Genomic DNA, 14916 nt, shown 5'->3' on the forward strand with positions numbered 1-14916 from the left:
TAATTTGTAGACAACTTAAAAATACAATATTTAGTAAAACAAATATTATATAGAAATTCTAAAGTAATTAATAAATACATTTTAATACGCCTTTTCTAACAATGACGACTATTAAAAAATGTGGCTGTTGTTAGCAGTACGAGTAGGCCTAGTATTAATATGTTGAGTATACAGAACTTATTTATTAACTAAACTAATTATTATATTTTTAGTAGCGACTGATAATTATAATTATAATGAAGAATAGTAATAATATGAAATTACTATTATATATAGGCCTAAAAAAACAGTTCGGCTTATAATGTAGCGGACATGGCAACACTAGTTCAGCTCGTCAGCAACCTGCACGGGTGCGCGCATTCGCTCTGTATTGCACTTTATGTTAAACGGCTTCACTGTGACATAAAATACAGACCTACTACGCAGCCATTGCTATGATTTTGGTATAACTTATGCTACACTAATATGATTAAACACATTATAAAGGCTGTCAATTAGACGCTTTCCCCCCATTGTTTTTTCTTCTTCCATACTCTCTGGAACAACTGCTTATGATTGCATTGTAAAATACTTTGCATTTATTAATCAAGGTAATGTTAAGGTTTTAAAGAAATATATAGAAAGGACTGACATCAAAATCAATTGAAAAAAATATTTTATGTAGCCTATAATAAATACGTTGCGTATCATAATGTAGGCTACGTAACAGAGCGAGATGAAGTTGTAAAAAAAGTAATTCAGTAGGCTACAGGCTATGTCATTTCAGCGTGCTTGTGCCTTTAAGCGAAGCTTTATTCGCTCCAGTCCGCCTTAAAGTGCTAAGCATGTGTCTGTGAGGGCCTCCCCCTGGTTGCCCTGCAAAAGCCTGCCTGACTGAGCTCTTAAGGTGGACCGGGTGAGATATGCTGAATGTCGTATGTCATATGACTGTTATGAGTTCAGAAAGAGTTAATTCCCACGGTCTCTCTCTTAACCCCACAATGACCCTGTCCAATAATTTGGATAAATGTATAACTCTTCAGAAGTCATTTAATAATTTACATATTATTTCTTAGCAGAGCACATTTATAAATATCAGAAAATCAGTATGTGAAATCAAATATCTAATTCTATATCCTCATTTTTGCAAAGAGCTATACATATTCAACTATTTATGACAGTATCCAATAAATGTTTGAATCAAGATTTAATGTTAACAAACAGATGCCAAACAAACTGTATACATACACCGTTTTTTAGACTGCATACACAACTGTATAAAAAGGGAGAAAAAACTGCTTGGAATATTGTGCAATTTTGACATAATAGAACTGATTAGATATTTCGTAATATATATATATATATATATATATATATATATATATATATATATATATATATATATATATATATATGTAGGGTATTTTAAAGCTTTTTTATTTAATAATATTGAATATTTTTATATATATTCAATATTATTTTTGCAATACAGTATCATGTAAAGTAATTACATTAATTAAAAACTATTTTTACTATAAACATTTTAAGAAAGTAAAATCCCTCTTCTCTGTGTAGTTTTGTGTGTGAGTGTTTGACATACATTCAAATAAGATCTGGTTAAATCCACCTCTGTTGTAAGTAACACGTTAAGCCTCACATGGCAGGTTAGCATCAAAAACCAAGATGGGTGTGGTCGAACTGGCAAAGGGAAACCGGCACTAGTGATTTTAATTACTGTGTCATAAAAAAAAAACAATTAGGTGTGACAGAATAATATTGCATGTTAAATATTATGTCAGCTGTGTGATGGGATGTTTCTTGTTGTGTTTGCCTTCAGTATGCTTTGTCATGTAGGCACAGACTGGTTTAGTGAACTAATGGTCTTACTGAAATCCCTTATATTGAAGAGATTACCTGTACACATCTGTGATGCCAGAAAGGAACAGAGACACAAAATTGAAAGAGTAAGGTGCCTGTATTTTTTTAAAGACTACAATATATTTTATGTTTATTGTACACTGACATTTCAAAGCTCCTGAGGTTTGTAGATTTTGTTATTAGGATTGGGGATCAGAACCCTGTTCAAAGGTGTAAGTTCAGCAGGGCATCAACCAGATGGCAGCAAGATTACAGTGAAACGTCAGGCAGGCTGCACTATAAGCATCAGCACACAGATGCAGCAGTTTTAAGAAGACAACATTCAATGACGACAGCACCAGTAATACCTCAAAGTGAGTCACATCTGAGAAATACTGAAAAGAACCGTGATATTCACTTTACGGCTGACCTCAGGAACTTCAGGTAAGTGTTCAAAAGCTTCTGTGAGACGTATTTGCAGTTTCTGTTTTAATTCTAACAAATATTTGTAGTCAATTATGCTTACAAGGTAGTCCATCAACAGTAAGCTGGAAAGGTGGACATTTACACAAACATTTAAAAAAATACTTACTGTATCAAAACAATAGGAATAAATAAATGTGAATGGTTGAATCTAGTTTTTGATGATGTTACCTTTTCTATTCTTGTACAGATAATGTTGTATATTGCTGTTGGTCGCACACTAAGTCTATTATATTTTAATATTTCAAATATATATAGGATGGCATTGTATTTTTAAAGGTCATTTGTCAATTTCAGTAACAGCCTTCACACCTAAACCTATTTAATTTAAGTAAACCTTTTCAAATTTTTGGTTCATCAACTTAGTTGGCAGGTCTGTTCATTTGAAAATGCTATTCACTCAAGAATGCTATAAAGTTGTTTTTGCAAATGTTTTATGTTATAAACAAATCAAAAGTTATTGTAAAACAAAGTTATTTACGTACATTGTAAAATGGAATATAAATTGACAAATGGCAAAAGGCAGAAGCTAAGAAGCACCTGTTTGGTAAAAAAAAAAAAAAAAGTGATAGCCAAATATGATTGTAGTAACTGACTGTCCCTGGTTGGGACCTAAATTTGAACCAAATTTTCAACCTTTGCATTATTTTTCACTATTTTCACATCCCGTATGTACTTAATATCCTGTACATTTATCCAGGTTTTATTTGGGGAATGTTATTCACTTTCATTTTGATAAGCATAGCTTCTAAAAGTCTTTTTAATTCATATCCTGTTCTGTCACCATTCAGCTCCTGGCACCGGGTTTGCTCGACGGCCTTTGGAAATGGCTTGGCTCCTCACTTTGATTTTTGGACTGCCTCTTCTCCAGAAACCTGTCACTTCCCTTGGCTCTAACTCAACACAACCCTTAAACCATAACAACCTGAGCATTCAGGCAATTGATGGCTTTCCAAAAACTCTACCCGCGACACATCACTCAAGCTGGAATGAGGAAAGAGTTGACAATAGGTTGTCCAAAGACTTGCTTTTACCTCTTTGGCCAAACTTTAGCTTAAATGACGGCTCTGGGGAAGGAAGTGGACTTCAGCAGAGCCTTGAGGTTATGATGCCCTCTAGTGGTCCACTGGAGATGGACATGTTCGTTCCAGACAGAGTCGAGAAACAAGATTTTGAGGTGGAAGAGTTAGGTGCTCCACATTCCCCTCCAATTCCACAAAAACTAACCCAGTATATTGATGATGATGATGATGAAGATGGTGAAGATGAAGATGTCCTTTTAGCAAACAATAGCAGTGCCCCTGATGAAGCCACGTACACAGTGGTTGTTCAGTTGACTACACACACCCACATAAATAATGATAGAATGAACAAAGACCAACCTTTGTTGACAACCATCAAACCAATTACAGAGAAAAACACTACTGAAAACTCCCCAGTCAATAAGTATCTAGAGACATTTAATAAAAATGTAGAGGTGAACAATAAAGAAACCTGGAAGACTTCTCAAGATTCAAAGTATATTGCATTCAGACAGATTTTAAGTTCCATCACAAAGCCTGAAACATCAGGACACAATGGCACGCTTATGACGCAGTCTGGCTCCATCCAAGGGTCCTTTGAGAATCTCATGGTGGGAGAGGAACGTAATGTCACCAGCCATCTGCCTGCAGCCACATCTCCATTAAAGACTGGTAAATATTTTCTTCTGTTTCTTCAGTTTTGTTTTGTTTTAAAACACTGCAATGTCAGTACTGAATTAAAAAAACAGAGCAAGAATGTAAGTAAATCAAGGAAAGAAACAATTATTATTTGTATGAATTTTAGGTATGCAGAGTCATGAGGGCAGTACCTCTGATTTACCTGGGGGGTCATCATCCACAACTACATCTGTTTTGCAGGCAAAAAACAGAGCCACAAACTCAACAAACAAAGGTAGTCATAAATATTGCCATTTTCATTAAAAGTGTAGACAACGTTTACACTCTTTTATTAGAGTAAAACAACTTGTTGAGTGTTCTAACTCAAATGTTCTCCATTTTCATTATAGATTACGAAAAGCCAGAGTGGTTTGGACGTTTGTTTGGACCATTAACACAGAGTGATCTATCTAGTGTCATAGGTACATGCATACTAGGCCCTTGCGTGGTCTCCACCGGGGGCAATGTGACCCGGCTACAGTGGGAGGATTTAAAACGGACACTAACCTTTGCTTGGGAGGTCCATGTGTATGGCTCAGCTGCACTGTTTCTGTTGGTAGTGGTTGCTGCAACTTTTGGAGTGATCGGTGAGACTAATAAGCTCCACCCCTTTTGCAAGACATTCACTCTTGCTAACATCCTGCTTCTGCTAACAGGTCTGCTTCGATTTGTACAGCTCATAATTGACCCGTATGGTACCAGAAACATTCTGCCTCGCCCTGCCCTCACTGCTTTGTATAACTTACCAATTCCCTTACTGCTCTGGGCCCAAGCCACCTTGGCACTTTTTGCTCTGAGGGAAGAAACATCTCCTCAACGGCTTTCAGTGACTGGGGGACTGGCAGCACTGCACTGTATCTCCCTCCTGTTGGCTGACCTTCTATCCAAAACCTTGTTGCCAGCACTGCCATTAATGTTACAGACATTTACTATTTGCTGGGGATTACTGCTTTGTTTAGGAATCTTTTTCCAGTGTCTAAAGCATCTCTGCATCTCCCACAGGTCCACTCTACCAAGGTGGAGTGCTCCGAAAAGTTTAGAAAACAGTGTCAGGCGCGTACTGCTGCTGTGCGCCCTCCTTGGGATGTTCTCCTGCGCTCTGCAAATCTATAGTTTCCTCTGGCTTTATGGGTTACTTGGTGACTGGCGCAGATTCGGGTGGGGCTGGTGGTTCGGGCAACTCTCAGCAAGACTGCTTGAGCTGGCCTGGAGTTTCTCTCTTCTACTACTGGGATCTAGGGTGTTCTGGAGACCACAAGGAAGTAAGCAGACAGCTAAGAGAGGAGAGAAGGGGAAACACAGGAACAGGCTGTTGGACAGGTTACAAATGGGGCATTGGTGGAGCCCGGATAAGAATTGGGCTGAACTGTTACCAAATAACTGGAAAGTTCACAGGCAGTCCCGTGCAAATGTCAGCCAGTCTGTCAGCCAGTCGGTGATCCGAAACCATGTAACTCCAGCGACCTCAATCATGCCAGTGCATGAAAATGTGGGAATTATTGGCGGAGGTGTCCTGTATAACAGTAGTTACGATCAACATGCCTCTTCTCTGTGGACTAGTTTTGTGGAATGGCAAGAACACGAGTGCATTCTCTCACTTATTGAGTTTGACCTTCATCCCCCTTCACCCATCAACCTCCATCATAGCATTGACAGCGCCCTCAATCAAGCCCACTTGCCTGGTGTAGGTAACCTTTTCTCCCCTTCTTCACCCTCCTGGACCCAAAATGAGGGGTCAGGTGGACTACGCTTCGAAAATGTTGTGTCCCCGACCACCCCAGCTAGCAAAGCCTACAGGTGGGCTTTAGATACTGGCTCGAGTTCTAACTCCCCAGAGCATCTTGGGACTGCAGTACAACATACTGAAGTGTCTGTGATTGAGCCCCTGGCTTCCTTGACTCCAGAGACCATTAGGAAAGTGTGGGAGAGAGATACGGTCATCCCAAGAGTCATTGTGGAAGATGACTGCACCAGTATAGCGAGTGGAGATGATGTCACTGGTCTTTGAACTATTAAGAAGTTCAGCACTTTAGCACTTTCCACATGCAAAATGATGTTTTTTAATAGACAATGGACACACAATGATCTATATTTAAGTAATGATTCTTATATTCTCATTGACTGGAGTTTAATGGATAATTAAAAATGAATAATTAGTAATTTTTAGAAACTCTCTCTCTCTCTGTTTGTCTGTGTATGTATCTCATACACAACTTAAATGTGGTTAATGTATGTAGTGCTGCCTCTGAATCCTGTTTTTATAAACTGCATTATAATAAATAAAGGGATTATTGTACCTCATTGTAACTTATTGTGTTAAGGCCCCCGGTTTCACAGAAAAGGCTTAAGCCAAGTCCCAGACTAAAATGCAAGTTTGAGCTGTTTTAACTGAAAGCAACTTGCTATCTTAAAATATGTAATTGACATTGTTTTTTCTAGGGCACATTTTTGAGGGCCAACTCCACCAGAGGCATGGCCTCCTCCTGGGGATGGTCAAAGGAGTATCCATTGGTGACATCTGTGCAGTGGCTGGCTGGTCTTCACTGTCCACCTTTGCCAGATGTTACAACTTGGACATCCCTGCTCTACAAGCACGGGTCCTGTCTGTTTAGCTGGGCTTTGACCTCTACGTGAGCTCAGCCCGTTTGAACCTTTTCCCTCAAGTACCTCCCCCTATCGTAGCCTTGCTGCCTCCAATGGCCTTACCCCAAGTGTCTTAGTTGTTCAAAAAGTTTAATCTTGAAATCCCAAGTTTTTCTATCCAGAATCTGGTAATCCGTCTTACTTTTGTGCTAGTTGTTCAAAGCAGAATTTAATCGAATCAACCCGATTCAGATACTCAACTTTTCAGATTTCCAAATCTTGATTATCATTGCTCCAAATGCGGTTACATTTCACAATACTTGGTGCTAGCTAAAGAACAACAGATATTTATGTCACTGCTGTGAACTACCACCACACAGAATATGATGGGAGTCAGCTTTCCACAACAGGCTTGAACTTGCAGTCTCAGAAAATATTTTCTAATTTACTTTTTCGACAAAATCCCAGAAAATATCGATATATAATTTTATTGTCAACATCAGGATCAGATGGATCCCTCTGTGATAATGATGTGTGGCCCATCACCCCAACTAACAAAGCCTTCTGTGTCTGGTGCTTCAGATACTGGCTCGAGTACTAACTCCCCTGAGAGAACTAAAGAGCACATTCAGGGATTTTCAGAGATACCAAACGTTTGGAAGTTTTACCATGACAGCAACTTCCCCTTGGTCTTTAAAAATGCCTTACATTAATTTATACATTAACTTATCATGGAAATATGATCATATTTTGTAATTATCATTTAAATGGACTTCAAACAACTAAATCTCTCAGAAAAATGTTATTGGGTTTCTAATTTAAAATAAGACTTTGTTACAAAACAGGGCATTGATTTCATACATGTCCACTGTTTGTATGCTTATCAGGCATTCTGGGAAACACAGCATGAATAGGGAAATAAATTATTTATAAATTTTCCTATGATATATTAGACATTATTATGAAAATTGTGTTTATTTATTTTCATAATAATATCTAACAATAATAGCTCACATTTTTACACTTCTTTTTTTATTACATGTTGCCCCAAGTACACATTCATATGCAAATTATATAAAGTGTATAAATACATTGTATGGAATGGAACTACATATTTATGGCCATTTTATCCACATATTGAATAAAGTAAAATGGCATATAAATTCATTCCCTTATATATTTCATAACATAGTTGAAAATCATTATTATACAAAGATTGGTTTAAAAAAAATCCTGAAACCTAAACATTTATTAGTAAATGAAAAAAAAACACATTGTTTTTGCCTATACACATGTCATTTTATGTCATTTTATTTGTTAAACAACTGAGTCCTGGTGTCCACTAAAGTGGATATAGCCTAACATACAAATAAATTATCACACAAACAAGTTTTTGGAATTTGTAATGGAATGAAAGAATTATAAATTCCAAAAACTTTTATTTCTGGGTTTAGAAGGTTATGTATCTACAGTTGAATTTGTTATCAGATCAACAGAGAACACATCACAGTTTTGATGTTAGTATATTAATAAAAATATAAATGTGTGTATATATTACATAATACAAATGTTTGACGAGTTTTAAAGTTATTATGTTATGTTATTATATAAAGTTAAGTAATTATTATTTTTGTTAATATGAAGATGACTGCACCAGCATAGCGAATGGAGGTGACATCAGTCTTTTAGTTTAGCACTTTCCACATGCAAAATAGCAGATTAATCTTTTTTAAATGGAAACAATAATCTGTAGTATTCAAGTAATGTGATTCTTATATTATTTTTGACTGCAGATTTATTTTTAGATTTTTAAATAGACATTTACATTTATACTATTTAATTAAAGTGTAATGGATAAAGTACAAAAATTTATAATTTTTAAAAGCTCTCCTCTGTTTGACTCTGTATACGTGTCCCAGACACAAGACTAAAATTTGTATGTTATTTTTTAACATACAATACAATTTGTATTGTTGCCTATGTACTGTGACACCTCTGATTCTTGCATTATAATAACTAAAGTGATTATTGTACCTTATTGTAACTTTTTGAGACCTATCAACAAAAAAAACAAATGTTCTGAATTTTGGCATCACTTGACTGAATTGTCAATAGCATACACACATACTACTCTGCAGTATTTTCTGCTGTTCCAAATTCAGCCCTTGTGTTAACTGTCATCTTAATGAGGCACAGGTGAAAACAACAAGCTGATTGAGGAATAGATTTGATTGGCCAACCTGTAGCAGCGAATGATTCGAAAGTGAGTACAAATAGCACATGATGTCTTAATAAGCTTGTCAATGTTTATAGTCATTAAGTAACTGTTTTTTTTGGGGGGGTGCTCACTGTTGAGTATAGTAACAAACTCACCATGCCTTTGACAAAGGGCATATTACTTTTCACAATGTCTGTGACCATGTTGACGTCTTTAAGGGCTAGTCCTGAGTCCTTTTCTGAAACTGGGACTGCTTACAGAGCAGTCTCAAACACCGTCCATTTTGGCAAACTTTTAATTGGTGCTCAAAGTGTAGAATCTGATAAAGAAATGGAAATATCTGGGCTGAGGTCAGCAGAACAGTCTGATGAATACCGTGGTAATTTGAAGAATGAAGGTAATTTGAGATCTAATATAAAGTGGACCTACTTTTAAATGCAACTTGAATTATTTTTTAGAACGTTTCCAGCTTGCTAAAGCTAAGCTGCGACGTCTGGGTCCCTTTGTGCACTGTGGAAATGATTCAATGACCTTGCGCATTCCAGGACAAATAAGGATGCCACACTTTCTGGTTGATCGGGGTAAGTTGCTTGTTGATGTGGGTGGGTAGTTTTTTATTAATTAATTTTAACATTTCCTCATCAGGACTTGAGTCACCAGTGCCTTTGTCTGAGATGCCATCCAGCTGTGGTTTCTCACTGAAGAGGGCACGCAGAGATGTTTCTCTTGATGCTCCATACCAGGGCTGTCATGTCAGACAACAGGTTAGTTTGCATACTAAAGATGACAAGTGCACTGTAGCTCTGCTCCAAACAAGTGAAAAGTGGGTCATGCATGAATGGTTTTATTTATTTTTTCATCCCCAAATCTCTAACAGGGTGGACGTTATATTCTGCCACTCTTTATGATGGGGGCTCCAGTGCAAATGTCTTGCCCTGTGAGTCCTCCCCTCCCTACAGTGTCCTGCTTCCCTTCTGGCATGATTATCTCTCTTGCCGTCAGAGCAGATAATGTTAAAGTTCGAGGCAAGTCGCATAATTCTTTGAGTTTAATCTAAGAGGTGAGTGAGCTTTATTTTTATTATTTTTCTCTTTCCTCTTAGTTGATGGATCATGGCAGCCTCTGCTTCTAGCATATTCTAAATGTTCATTCACATTGGAGACTGTTGATGGTTCACTGGTTGTCACTGCGCCATTCACAGGAAGCTGTTGGGAAATTAAGGTACGAATAACTGAGTGCCTTTGTCTTATTCAACTATGTATGCTAGTTGATGGTTCATGTCTTCCTCAGGATACTGATATGCAGCTCCCTTTGATGTACGGTGACCGGGAAGTGACTCTTTCTTGTCCTGTGACACAACCAACGCTGGCCCCAACAACCATTAATCCGGTCCAGGACCCAACTGACAGTCAACAGATGTTTTACCCTTTCCCAATTGGAAGACCTTGGTGGTATCCATATTCTCATGGTCGCCCTGGTGTAAGACCTGTACCTCCCACTGTGCCACCTACAACGACTACTACTCTTCAAGACCCTAACCAACAAATGTTCCAACAAATGTATCCTATGTCAAAGTTTGATCCATATTACTTTAATTACAGAGGTTCCCCTGTAGCACCACAACTTCAAAAGCCCAGGTACCCGATGTTTCATCATCCCCATATGTACCACTTCAAGAGACCAGTTGAAGCAACAACTACACCTTCCACAACCACTGCTGCCCAGTTTGAACCGTTCGCAGCACCTCAGCGTCAACAGTCTAGGTACCCAATGTTTCATCATCCCCATATGTACCACTTCAAGAGACCACTTGAAGCAACAACTACACCTTCCACGACCACTGCTGCCCAGTTTGAACCGGTCGCAGGTTATCCTCCACTGTACCCAAAGTTTTATGGCCCTCAATCATTTGTGCCTCCTGGTGTTCAATACCCATTCATGCCCCAGTATCCTCTGGATCCAGTCTTTCCTCCTCGCAGCCAGTATCCTCTGGATCCAGTCTTTCCTCCTCGCAGCCAGTATCCTCTGGATCCAGTCTTTCCTCCTCGCAGCCAGTATCCTCAGGATCCAGTCTTTCCTCCTCGCAGCCAGTATCCTCAGGATCCAGTCTTTCCTCCTCGCAGCCAGTATCCTCAGGATCCAGTCTTTCCTCCTCGCAGCCAGTATCCTCAGGATCCAGTCTTTTCTCCTCGCAGCCCCAAATATGTGTCTTCTCCTGCTCAGTCACAATCTACTGGTCTCCCAAACAATGAATGAGATGAGTAATTGAAGTTATTCCAAAATGGTAATTGATACTGGAAGAGACTCTTTATTTGTTTCCTCTTTTCAGGGTCAAAAGCCTAATAAAATTGCATGATGCCAATTGTTGCGTTTGTTCACTTCCTTAAACTGGTTATGCCTTAGTTTTAATCTAAAATGCTTAAATGGTCTTCATACAAGTTTACCCTATACCAAAGATCCATTATTTGTCTGATTTGCAACTGCTTAAACCCAGCATGATTAAAAATTAGAACCTAATGTTCCAAATCTTAAATGTAGTAAAAAGCCTTTACTTGTGCAACAGCAGCTCAATTACTGAAATATTACAAATATCGAAACATTAAAAGATCATTGAAATATTACGACCTGGCTGGATCCAATCTCAGCTGGGGGTGTTGAAGTTCTTTCCACTTGGACATACAAAGAAAGGGACTTGTTGAATTGGTTTTGTTTAATGTGGAAGCCAAACAACTTGGAAGCAGAGAGAATAAATGTCTGGGAAAGGAATAGTTTGAGGAGAGAAGTAATTGGATCAGGACAAAGGAGAATAGGTAGGGGAGATGAGGAATGTGTGCTTGACTGCTTATTTGCTTCCCCCTTACATCCTTTCTTTGTATGTCCAAGTAATAGAAAGTGTTTAACACTCAGGTGCTGGTACAGGAGAGCAGAGCACAAAACAGACAAGCAAGCAGGAAAAATTCACTAAAATACGTTCTGGAACGTAACAGACCAGAAAATGAACTATTTGGAACTTGGGCATCTTTAGGTTTCAGCACCATAGAGAAACATTGGAAGATCTGAAGCTCTCATCGGTTTGATGGTGTTTATACTATCTATAAATTACTGGAATGTCTGTCTGTGCGTGTGTCTGTTATTCGCATATCTCTCGAACCATTAGTCAGATGGATTTCAGACTTGACGGGTGTCTTGCTATGGACACAAGTGCAGTGCCAAGTTTGACGTTGTTTGGGTTAGAAATGCAAAAGATATCGTTAAATATATCGGTAAAAGCAGCACACATTGTCTTTTGCCGCTCTAGACGCTGGCCACTCACCCTCTCACACTGCACACTGAGTGAGCATAGTGCAGCAGGACCAGAGACGGAGAGGGTCGAAGAAAGCAGTGGAGCTTAAGTAGCGTTTTCTCTAAATTCACTGTGTAGCCTACTCTCTGAATCATCGTGCTTATTAATTCATTTGTGGATGTTAACTGAATCTGTAAGTCAGCTACATGGTTTACTTCTGAATATTATATTTTATTCTGATGCGCTTAACGTTATCACTACTGTGTAATAGTAGCCTATGCTATTCACCAACTAAACATAAATTCCGCTAACTGGCTTTCATTGTCTCTATAATTGTAATCTGCACAATGACAACAAAGTTGAAACTAATGTAATCTAATCTGAACTCCTGCTACCTTTACAAAGATATCCAAATACATGTCACCTAATATCACCATTATAAATTGTTTTTCAACCATGTAGTTCAATTTTCCATATTTATTGTATGTCAGTATCAGTATTTGCTTTCTACCATGCACAAATAAAAATGTCACTGATCTTTTGCTGTGTCATTGTAACAATGAGCACTCAAACACACCAAACCAACAATTACTAAAAACACACAAAAACTGATTTTGCACGGCACGGGCACTGTACTAGTGCTACAAAAATGGTAAACCGATGTGTCTGGGGTACTTGTAACACTGATTCCAGGTATCTTGAGAGGATGGGCATGGGTATTAATGTATTAAATCACCATACTGTGCACGCGTTCACCAGCGCATTTCAAAAGTGTGATAAGATTTGTGTGAACGGACCAGTTATCTGCGCTATACAACTGAAGCCTGGTTTATTTATAATATCCATAATGTGAGCGCAGTAACCTGGTTCCCTGAGGATTCAACCACAATCCCAATGAAGAAGAAAACTTTCATTTTCTGGTCATACAATCATACTATCATTAAGTTACAACTAAAGTTAGTGAGTCCTAACGTACAAACCTAAATAGCTTACTGTTCTCACTTCATGTACAGTGTAGGTCAAAAACAGCCATCTGTGATAATGACGACCATAACATGAGGCTTCTCCTGCTTGCACTGTGATCTGTAAACCCTTGCTTCCAAATTAATCAAGTTACGTACCATATTTATTTTTAAATCCCCCATACTTCATTATGCTATTTCTGCATCATTGCACATGTGCAGCTCTTTTAGTTTAGATTTTCAATCCGATCAAGTTTTTACATGTTCTCTCGATCGGATTAGAAAAGGAATAAGCCACCCCTTTCAATTTGATCGAAATTTTATTCGAAACGAGCCAATCAACAAACATTGTGGCAGTTTTCAAACCAGAATGGGCATTTTCAAACGCTTACCCAATTTTCTCTAATCCACTGGGTGCTTGGTTTACGGGTGGGCCGTTCATGAGTTTAGCAGTTCTGTTGAAAACTTTTTGAAAAACACCAAATGTAGTTTGAAAATGGCCACTGATTGTTAAATACCCATTTTGGTATTGCATATGAGAAAAACAAAATGGATTGGACTGATCCACGGAGCACTAAAACACATATTGTTGGGGGAGGAGAGAGACTGAGTAAGCGGGCATTTTCTTAAAAGATGGTAGAAAGAGAGACAGGAGATTAACTACTTCCGGCTCTGCGTGGCTCTGTGTAGACACATTGTATTTTGCTCCTCGCCTTAAGCAATTACTTCTCTAAAACCTTTGTTACTGACTTTGCATGTTGACTGAAATGTGTATAAAAAGTGCAAAATGTCGTTGAAGACACTTTGGAACCAATCTGACCCTACTGAGAAAATACAACACAGAACAACTCGTCAAACCACAGATTATGGGCCTGAGGTAGAAAATGAGGCATGCTCTTAGACTGCCAGCCTTACTGAAGATGCAGCATTGTTGAAGGAATATCTGAGAAGTATAATACCTGAAATATTGGACATGAAATTACGGAAACATCATAAGCCAATTGCCGACATGTCTACAAAAATCAGAAGTAGGTGAGCAGCACATTTCTGATATCGAAGTCAAGAGTACATCAACGGTCACCCGGGTCTCAGATCTTGAAAAAACTTTGAAAAAGGCGATGGAACGTCTGGAGGATTTAGAGAATAGAAGTTGCAGACAGAATGTATGAGTTCAGTTGTAGGCATGAAAGAAAGAATAGAAGGTACTGACCCAACTAAATTATTTGAGCCTTGTTATTCTCAGTACGTCGACCAAAGATAACCCAATTAAGCTTGAGCGTCCTCCACGTACACTCCGTTTGATGCAAAATATCGCACCACAATTTTAGCTTGGACAAGCTCACAGAGTGCATCACTTGCCTGGGACTTACCCACGCCGTGACTGCACTCACTGAGACCAGCTACTCGCACTGTGAGAATGAGAATGGTGCTGACATCACTGCAGCTGAGGACAGCTTTGACAACTCGACAGCTGAGAATGGTGCTTCTTCCGTGTAACTATCAGGTGAGACTAATAGAGCATATTTCAGTCTAAAAGATCATATTTTTTGCCGGAATTTATTTTAAAACGCCACACCTCGGAGCGCGTTGCTTGCCCGGGCGAGTCTGAGAGGAACAAACAATGGAGTCGCAGGGCTGAGCGGACGGGACTAAGTGAGCTTACGCCGGTTCATATCCCACGTGTCTCACTCTCCATGCAGCGAGGGGATTCCCTGATGCTCTCCACCCGCGAAGACCATAGTGCCCTGCGTTTTTGGTATTTTTTAAGGGTGCCAAGGAGGAATATGTGTCAATAACATGGCTAACTTTAAATACAGGGTTATGGTGTCGCCCCCTACCACCCAAGGAGCC

At 38.8% G+C, this 14916-nt stretch overlaps 2 protein-coding genes across 11 annotated transcripts; both read left to right on the forward strand.

The window, feature by feature from the left end:
• The first annotated feature begins 1897 nt into the window (after positions 1–1897).
• On the forward strand, positions 1898–6314 carry LOC306990871 (uncharacterized protein). 2 transcript variants are annotated; one of them, XM_079598191.1, is made up of 5 exons: positions 2145–2280; positions 3111–4013; positions 4147–4254; positions 4370–4441; positions 5022–6314. In XM_079598191.1, exons 2-5 carry the CDS (start codon positions 3146–3148, stop codon positions 5057–5059), a joined length of 1086 nt encoding a protein of 361 aa, XP_079454317.1. In that variant the 5' UTR covers positions 2145–2280; positions 3111–3145; the 3' UTR covers positions 5060–6314. The 2 variants fall into 2 exon arrangements, with proteins under 2 accessions (XP_079454316.1, XP_079454317.1); XM_079598190.1 differs by having other exon boundaries at positions 1898–2280; positions 4370–6314.
• Positions 6315–8831: 2517 nt separating this feature from the next.
• On the forward strand, positions 8832–11367 carry LOC306990909 (uncharacterized protein). 9 transcript variants are annotated; one of them, XM_079598237.1, is made up of 7 exons: positions 8857–9199; positions 9279–9401; positions 9466–9584; positions 9698–9845; positions 9923–10041; positions 10111–10766; positions 10876–11205. In XM_079598237.1, the coding sequence occupies exons 1-7, from the start codon at positions 8977–8979 to the stop codon at positions 11087–11089; spliced, it is 1602 nt and encodes a 533-aa protein (XP_079454363.1). In that variant the 5' UTR covers positions 8857–8976; the 3' UTR covers positions 11090–11205. The 9 variants fall into 9 exon arrangements, with proteins under 9 accessions (XP_079454365.1, XP_079454363.1, XP_079454360.1 ...); XM_079598234.1 differs by having other exon boundaries at positions 10111–10802; positions 10856–11180; XM_079598233.1 differs by having other exon boundaries at positions 10804–11180.
• Positions 11368–14916: the final 3549 nt, after the last annotated feature.

Source organism: Phoxinus phoxinus (assembly GCF_949152265.1).
Source record: "Phoxinus phoxinus genome assembly, chromosome: 22".
NCBI lineage: Eukaryota > Metazoa > Chordata > Actinopteri > Cypriniformes > Leuciscidae > Phoxinus > Phoxinus phoxinus.